At 42.3% G+C, this 8,922-nt stretch overlaps 1 protein-coding gene across 3 annotated transcripts; it reads left to right on the forward strand.

The window, feature by feature from the left end:
- The first annotated feature begins 268 nt into the window (after window positions 1-268).
- LOC105040397 (uncharacterized) lies at window positions 269-5,895 on the forward strand. 3 transcript variants are annotated; one of them, XM_019849613.3, is made up of 6 exons: window positions 269-423; window positions 530-704; window positions 1,422-1,511; window positions 2,089-2,292; window positions 3,483-3,558; window positions 5,593-5,731. In XM_019849613.3, exons 1-6 carry the CDS (start codon window positions 376-378, stop codon window positions 5,597-5,599), a joined length of 600 nt encoding a protein of 199 aa, XP_019705172.2. In that variant the 5' UTR covers window positions 269-375; the 3' UTR covers window positions 5,600-5,731. The 3 variants fall into 3 exon arrangements, with proteins under 3 accessions (XP_019705172.2, XP_010915204.2, XP_010915205.2); XM_010916902.4 differs by lacking the exon at window positions 3,483-3,558 and having other exon boundaries at window positions 5,593-5,895; XM_010916903.4 differs by lacking the exon at window positions 3,483-3,558 and having other exon boundaries at window positions 2,206-2,292; window positions 5,593-5,895.
- Window positions 5,896-8,922: the final 3,027 nt, after the last annotated feature.

Below are 8,922 nucleotides of genomic sequence, written 5' to 3' on the forward strand. Positions count from 1 at the left end.
TGCTCAATTCAATTCAAATATCTAAATAGTAAAACTGTTCTCATCTATTGAAAAAGATCAAGATTTATCCATATATTTTTTTTTTTTTGGATCAGTGATTTTCCATATTATTCTCCATTAGTGGAATCGTTTTGAACGACAAGTATTCATGATTTTTCTAAACTATTCGTAATTAATTCGTTACCTTTGGAAACACAAGGTCGGCATTGCTTTGCCGACTTTTGAAGATGTGAGCTCCGCACTCATCTCTGTCGGTACTGAACAAATAATAAAGAATTCGGCAGGCGGTCGAGAACCAGAATTTTTTTTTTTAAAGAATAAGCTCAGTATAAATTTCTGTTGGGAGGCGAAGGAAAGGCCCAGAATCCAGCGGCTATGGCGGTCCGGTGCCTCTCCTCTCCTTTCTCCCCTCCTTCGAATCCGGTAAGCCACCCCCCCCCCCCCCCCTTCTTCTCTCTCTCTCTCTCCTCCTTCGATTTGTGGGCGATCCAAACGAATGAAAGCCGAATCTTTTCATCTTTGTTTACAGGTGAACCCTAGAGTCCTCATCTCCAAATCCGTTGGCCTGGTCTCAGCTAATAGCCACCGTCCTTTTGTTACATCAGAAAGGAATCACCGAATTTATTCGCTGAGGAAAGCTAAAGGATCAGCTGAAGGGGATCTTCTCACGAGAGAAGTGGATATTGCTGCCAACAAAGCCGATGGTTAGAATTTTTTTTTTAAAATTTAATGAATCATCCTTTACTATTTCGGTATGGAGAGAATTGAAAATGATAATTTTGGTTCTGCATGTGATATATAATTTTAGCTACAATTAGACATGGGTGAGTAAACTATGGAATTTTTTAATTTAATAGCATATATTTCTTTAGAAAAGAATCCATATATGTTGGTAGAAAATACTAGATATACTTGACAAGACAAGAACCCTTACCTGAATAAGAGGATGTGATCCATTGGACTTTTGCTCAAAGTTGTGCTTGTAATTGTTGATCTGGAAAAAAGTGGGTTGCATATTCGTCTGGTGTGATTTTAGATATTCTCAACTGAGATGAACTGTGCTATACTCCGCAGACTGCAGCAATATGGCTTGGTCAATGGCTATTTTTAATAGCTTGATGAGACATCAATCGTTGTTGCGAAAAACTTATTCAAACTTTAACAAGGCGTAGCTTCAACTTAACAAAATGTTAGGATGAAAACTCAGCTATTATAGAGGAAGATAATGAGACGGTTCTTGATCTGTTAACCAAAAATTCGGTGATGTTGCTTGTTGGACATGGTATACAAATATGTTGAATTTTGCTGCTAAATCTTAACCTACATGCTAAGCCTGCATTTCTCAAACTTGACATGTCAATACCTTGTTTTCCCCCATTCTAGTTCCTTTCTTAAAATAAGTTTTTTGATGTTTGATGCAGATAAAGATTATGGGGTTTTTAGCATTCACCATGTTGGATTGCTGTGCGAAAACCTTGAAAAGTCACTCGCATTTTATAAAGACCTTCTGGGTATGTCGGATGTCATGCTGAATCAATTAAATTTAAGGATGGCAATGGGGTGGGTAACCTGCAAATCCGACCTGCTCCAACCCATGATGGGGTGGGTAAATGGATCGGCTAAATGGGTCAAAGGGTGGACACTGTTAGATCTTTTTATTATGATTATTTTATAATAATATAGAGATGTAGGAATTTTGACAAGAAATTTATTTATAAGATAAGATCTATCAATAGGTAAAGACATATAATATGTCAGGGGTGGAGTAAATTGGGTTGGGACGGGTTGGAGTGGGACGAATAAAGAAAAAAAACAACATCAATAATGAAAATTTAAATTTTATAAATTTATTTAAGTTTAAATGGATTTTCATGGAGTGGGTCAGGATCCAAATTTTTGAAAATATAAAGGGTTTGGATTAAGTTTATAAGCCTGTCAAGGGTTGATGAAGCGGAATGGATCCATGTATCTAACTCATGGAGCGGGTCACAAAAAGGGCTGATCCACACCAAACCCGCCCTATTGCCATCCCTAATTAAATTTACTATTTCCTATCAAAACTTTGTGACAATGTCCTTATGAAATCAGGTCTTAAGATAAATGAAGCAAGGCCACATGAAAAACTACCATATAGAGGGGCTTGGTTATGGGTGGGTTCTGAGATGATTCATTTGATGGAGCTTCCAAATCCTGATCCCTTGACAGGACGCCCTGAACATGGTGGTCGAGACCGTCATGCTTGTATTGCAATTAGAGATGTGTCCAAGCTTAAGGCGATCTTTGATAGAGCTGGTAAGTGTTCAATGCTTAGTTCCTTTCTTCTAGCCTGTGTGAAATGCAAATCTTTCTTCTTCATTGCAAAAGTGTGATTTCGAGGATTAAATCATTTGAATATGGATTGCAAAAAGTTCTTGCAGAACTTTTATGATGGATGTCTAACATGTTGAGGTTGTGCAAGGTGCAACCAAACCGTTACAAGATACTATTTGCATTCATACACATTTGCTGACTAGAAAAGGTCTTCCCTTAATTTTATTGAGTTGCTCATGGGTATGAACGCCATTTTGCTTTTCCTTTTCTGGTTCAAGATTGATGCCAGTCTTGTTTGCTTAGCAACTAATCTTTGTTTCACTATTGTTAATTGTTCCTGCTTGCATATATCAGCTGAAATGAATTATATATATGTAAGCTACAGACTTATGATAGCGTGAGAACAGTTTGATGGATATAGATTTTGAGATGAAGACATACAAATATTCCACCCGGACATCATGTGTCTTATATTACTTTTTCATTTAAGTCAAGAATATCTCTTGAAACATCTGGAAAAGACTTTATAAAGATAGAACTTTCAATGATCAATCAAATTGTTTGACTATATTGGTAGAATAAACATCTGAAATAGGGGATCCTTTGGAATGCAAATCATTTGTTCATTTTCACTCAAATTAGAAGCTTTATTGAAATTCAATTTTGTCAGTTGGAGAGTTTATGTGTCACCAATTTCAATGTTGAACTAGCTTGTAACCCCATGCGATGCATGGGATGCGATTTTTTTTTAAAGAAATATTTTATTTTATTTACCTATTTTATTGTAGCTATTCTATATGTATTTCAAAAATAGTTAAAATAATTAAAGAAAACTGTCTTTTATGCATAGCGTGGATTATAAGCTATCGGACAAATCTTATAAAGATTTGACAACCCTGATTCCGCAAAACCCCTTCCTAAACCCATTATTCTTACTATTTTTATCTTTAACGATTTTTAAACCCTTCCATCTCTCCTTCCCTTTCTCCCTTCGATCCTTGCCTCCCACACCCCCCAACTCTCCCAACGGTAGAGATAAAAATGTTGCCTGTCGGCCACCATAGCAAGCAATGGCAACAGTGTCTTTGAGCTCGGGATGGAATGAAAATATACCAGTGTATGGGACCTAATTATGAAAATACCTCTGACAACTACATTCCCATCTCTTGTAGGAGGCAGCGATAGGCGGCGGCCTTGTGAGATATCGATCGGGAATTGGTTGGCGAGCATACCTCTAATTGATGACTCGTGAGAGATCTAAACTTAAGAAATCGAGAAAAGTCTTTCTTTTTTTTCTAATATTGGAATTTTGAAGATCTAAACTTTAAAAATTTTTCTTTTTTTAAAACAAAAGTTTAGATATCAAAACTTTAGAAATCTTTTTTTTAATTTCTCCTTCCACTTCTCCTTCAATCCTTTACTCCCACAACGCCCAACTCTCTTGATGGCAGAGCTGACGATATCGCCTGCCGGCCACCACTACCACTAATGGCAGCAACGTCTTCAAGCTTGGGGCAGAGCAAGAATATACCAATGTGTGGGATCTGATCACAAAAATAACTCTAATAACCATATTTCCATTTCTTGTGGGAAGAGGTAGCAATAGATGGCTGCCTTGTGAGATTCCGATTAGGAATCGGTAAGCATACCTCCAATTGATGGCTTGCGAGAGACCTAAACTTTAGAAATAGAGGAAAAAATCTTTCTTTTCTTTCATGGTGTTGGAATTTTGGGGGCGATCGACAGAAGGAGGAGGAGGGGGGGAGAGAGAGAGAGAGAGAGAGGAAAAGAGAGATTTGTTAAAACACGAAAAAGATGAAGGGCCACAATTATCTTTATCAAATTTGCGGTTCATGCATGAAATTAAATACTATTTAATAGGTCATTTACTAAATTAAATATTATTTAATAGGTCATTTACTAAATGCATTTTCAAAAGAAAGTCTCTTTATATATCATATATAAATGTGGTATAAAATTGCATTTTCAAAAAAAAAAGCTTTTTCATAGATGCGTGGCAGATGGAGGCTGTGTCAATATTAGAAGCTTCCATTCTTCCAAAAGAAAGTCTTTTCATATACTACATATAAATGTGGTATAAATGCATTTTCAAAGAAGAAAATCTTTTCCATGGATACATGGCAGATGAAGGCTCTACCAACACAGAAGCCTCTATTTTAATATATATCTATGAGATATAGAACTCTTATACCTTAAGCATATGGGACTATTCCTATTGGGCACTCAATCTTGTTAAAGCTTTTAGCTTTCTCAACCATCATGGTTTTTCTCATATAACTTCCTAAGTATTCTAAGAAATAAGAACGTGGAACCAAACACCAGTGCAAGACCCTTCTAATTGAAACTTTAGCGATCTTTCCATAAATAGACGGAGCACTTATCTTGTATTTATCTTTGAAGCTGCAGTGTACACATTAACTCAATTAATATTCTTTCAAGTAAGTTACTTTTCTTTTTGACAGTAAAGGCCTTGATGAAAGTAAGCTTGGTTCAGATAGGTTGAAATACAACAATCTGTGGATCCATCAAATATCTGCACGACCATGTGTCGACATAAGAATCCTGCTTTCTTCCATATGAACCTTGTCACTCACACATTTTATTTGCATGAACTTAAACCCCTCTGTAAGCAATAGAAAATTCTTTCTTATTGATCTGGAAACCTGTTTAACCTATGTCTACATTTTGGGAGAAGCTATAACTAATGCTGCATAAAACAGGTTAGAAATGTTTTGTTTATTTTCCATATAAAGGAAGTTCATATGAAAGTGTAACTTGGGTTTACTGTTTCCAGAAGAAGTGCTTGGTTTTAGGATACTTTGTTGATGTACATGTTAGTCTCCAACAAGCATCACGTGCTGGATCTTAATCAGGACATTCTGTCCCCTTTTTTTAAAACTATGTAAAGTCCTCGTAGACTTCATATGTGACCAGAGAATATGCTTTTTGTGTTTAAGTCATTGTCATGGAAACTAAGAGCAGCCTTGAGTGAATTTTGCTCTTCAGTTCTGTTTACTATCCCGTTTCTTCTGATGCATGGCCACTGATCGCTCGTTCATGTTCAGTCTTTGGAGACTTTAATGTCTTGCCCTTACTCAAAACTGCTGTTGACTAATTTCCAGTTTCTTCTTTAGAATATTTATGTCTATGTATTATTTCTTTGTTGTTCATGATACATGACCACCACAAGTCATTGTCAATACTGTTCTTTGTTAGTTCAGTCCTTGAGAAACTTCAATAACTCAAACCCATTGATTGCAGGAATTAGGTATACTCTCAGCCGTTCGGGGAGGCCAGCAATCTTTACACGAGACCCAGATGGCAATGCACTGGAATTCACACAAGTTGACTGAACGCATCATCTCTGAAAGATCTAAATTCAAACAGCATGAGACATTTATTTCATCTAATGTTCCTCCACTCCCCCAAAAGTGTGTTGTATATAGGTCGTCATAATGATCATCATGATTAAACTGATTGAACGGTATTGTTCATATCTGATATGATGTTCCAGTTAGTTTGAGGTGATATAATATTAATGAAATAGATGCTGTGTTTATATCAGATATAAATTGTTGATCCGTAACAGATTAGGGAGAACAAAAGACATTGTGTCATCCAACAACGTTACAGTCTTGGTCAGGCCTTACTTTGAGAAATCGGTAGGCTCTGCTGGCTCCTGATGCCAAATAAAAGTTTAAAAAATGCTTTGTGGTGGAGAAGAATATTTTTATGGCCTCACTCAATGTAATCTCTTAGCCTACGACAGACATGAAAAAACGCAAGCAGAGATTATGTCAGCATATTGGAGTAGCAAGTTCTTTAAAACAAGAAATTTAAACTGGTTGTTTGGCTGATGCATACCAATCGAGTCGTACCTCACAGGAATAAAAGATTTTGGAACTATCAGTCAGATTCGGGTCTCTTTCTCAAATCTTAAATATATTAGTTATTAACACACACACACACACAAAAAAAAAGGTCTCTCCAACTTTAGAGTAATTTTTGTTGCGGTCAATCCTCTCATCGTCTGGTCGTCGGGAACGAGCACCTGCAAGGAAAGTCTACATTAATCGGAGATGCTTTCAGTGGGGATCCTCCGACGGTCAAGTCAGAGAAGAGGCTAGGCAACAGTAGAAAGGAATTAGGGGAGCTCAGCGAGAGAGAGAGAGAACTAGAGAGGGGGAGTTCAGGGGCTTCGAAAGAACCTCTGCAGCACTGTTGCCTTCTCCGTTTTATAGTAGAGCGCGGCATGGTGCCGTCATTAATGGCGCAGACAATTAGGGGAGTTGTCAAATCACTGGAGGCTGTCAGAGTCGTCACGGACTGTCAAGTCGTCGTGGGTTGTCAAATCGTTGGGATTAATCTATGTCCTCGGCAGGACAATGTCCCAAGGTCGCTATGCCGCATGCCTTTGTCAAGACGGCGGCCCCCAGCAGTCGTACGGCGTTTGGAGGAGCCGACCGGCTAGGACGTTAGGTGAAGACCCAGGGACCTCCCCCCCCCCAACGGTCTATCTGATGCGTTGCGAAAGTCGGAGGTTCGGGTCCCGTCGTTCGGCCAGTCGGGAACGGAAAGAGTCTTCCCGACCGACATACCTTCGGTCGGAAGGTGTCGACTGTCATCGATCGGTGCGGTCGGTAGAGTCGGGCACCGGTTAGGCGGGCCCGATGGTGAGTCGGCGTAAGAGGGACCGATCGGTATATCCCAACAGTAGCCCCCCCACTCCTGAGTCGGATGTCGTGCTGGCCAACGTCCTTGCGTGGGCGGCGGCTTCGAACGAAAGGAGTGAATGTTCATCGCATTAAGCTCCGACTTTGACGATCGTACTGTTGATCGGTCCGGCGCCAGACGTTAGATGTTCCACCGGTGTCAGACGTCCTATCGGGAATAGGAATCGCCGTTTCCGCCGTCTCTTCGGGAACGCGAACCGCCACGGCTTTTCTGCCACGTGGCGGGGGGCCATTGGGCCGGATCCGTTCAGACGGATGGAGGCAATGTGGCTCGATCTGGGGCAGGTGCGTCGAATCGTCGGACTGAGGGAAGGCCCAGATGCTGTCACGTGTCACGATTTGGGAGATCTTCGTTAGGCGTGCTCTCATCCCGACCATTGAGGGGCACTATATATATAGGGTCACCTGCATCCAAAACCCTACTTTTCAAACATGTTGTCCAGACTCTGGCCGAGCGGTCCTTTGCCTCAGGTAGTTGTCCCCGTGTCCTTCCTTAGAGGGTTTTCTAGGAGCCTTCGTTGTCTTTTGTTTTCTCCTTGCTTCCTTGAAAAGCTCTTCCTTCTTCTCCTTCTTCTTTGACTTCGGTTCTAGCATCATGGCCAGAACCTCTCCACGAGGAAGTCAGTCGGGGAACTCGACTGACGATTCTTGATCGACCCCGGAGGTGGAGGTCTCTTCACTTTCGGGGCCGAACATCGATCGGCTTCAGGAGCAGTACTGCATCCCGGAGCAGTTTCGGCTGTTCGCCCCTGGAGCCGATGGTCGGGTTAACAACCCGCCCGCGGGCCAGGTGGCTTTTTACGTCGAGGACCTCCGGGCCGGTCTTCGCTTTTCGGTTTCGAAGTTTGTCCGAAATGTGCTGGACTACTATGGACTGTGTCTGGCGCAGCTGGCGCCGAACTCAGTCCGACTGGTAGTCAGCTTTGCTTTATTGTGTCGGCTTTTGCCGATCAATCCTCGTATTTCCCTCTTTCGAGCTTTTTTTGTTCTCCGACCCTACCCTAAAGCCTGAGAGTGGTGGTATTTCAACCCTCGGAAGGATCTTTCCTTCATCACTGATCTTTCATCGTCGATTCATGGATGGAAGAACTAGTTCTTCTTTGTTTCTTCTCCCGTTCCTTGGGGGTTCTCTTCCCGCTGGGGGGACCCCCGAACCCAACCAAATGAGAACAGTCAGGTGGAGGCCGGGGACCGAGAAGACTTTCACCGTCTGAAGGACATCTCGGTGCCGAAGCAGAAGGAGCTCGTCATCGAGCAAGCCCTGTATGACGCCAGTCTCAGCTCGGTTCCTCGCCTAGGTCTATTTTTCTTCTCTCCTTTTCTCTTTTTTTCTTTTTTTTTGGTGCTGATCCTCTGTTGACATTGCAGATATACCACCGAAGGTGAGGTTAACGGAGGTCGATGTTCGACAACATGCGGCACGGAAGAGGCCGGCGCATAGAGCCGAACCATCACGGCCTCCCAAGAGGCCACAAGTAGCACCGCCAAGCAAGCCGACGGCGGTGGGAGCGGAGCCCGGCTCTGAACGAGCGTCGGATCGGGAGCCGATCATCGCACTGTCAATGCCGACAGTGCCCACCGAAGTCCCGTCCGAGGAACGATCGGCCAAGGGAGCAGCCTCACCCGAGGGACGGGTGGCCGAGGAGACAGTCGAGGATGTGCCGGCCACTCAACCGGTGGAAGAAGTTCGGGCAGAGACGCGAGCCCGATCAACCTGCATCGGCGATCGCTGTGCCCTCGGGAGGGACCCAGTCGGGCTCAAGTATGCCCTCCCTTTCTGACGTCAGGGCCTGGGTGTCTGAACGAGGGAAGGCCCCGATGGCGCCCGATGACGACAGGAGGTCGGCCGGCCGTGGCA

This window comes from Elaeis guineensis, chromosome 3 (assembly GCF_000442705.2).
Source record: "Elaeis guineensis isolate ETL-2024a chromosome 3, EG11, whole genome shotgun sequence".
Taxonomy (NCBI): domain Eukaryota; kingdom Viridiplantae; phylum Streptophyta; class Magnoliopsida; order Arecales; family Arecaceae; genus Elaeis; species Elaeis guineensis.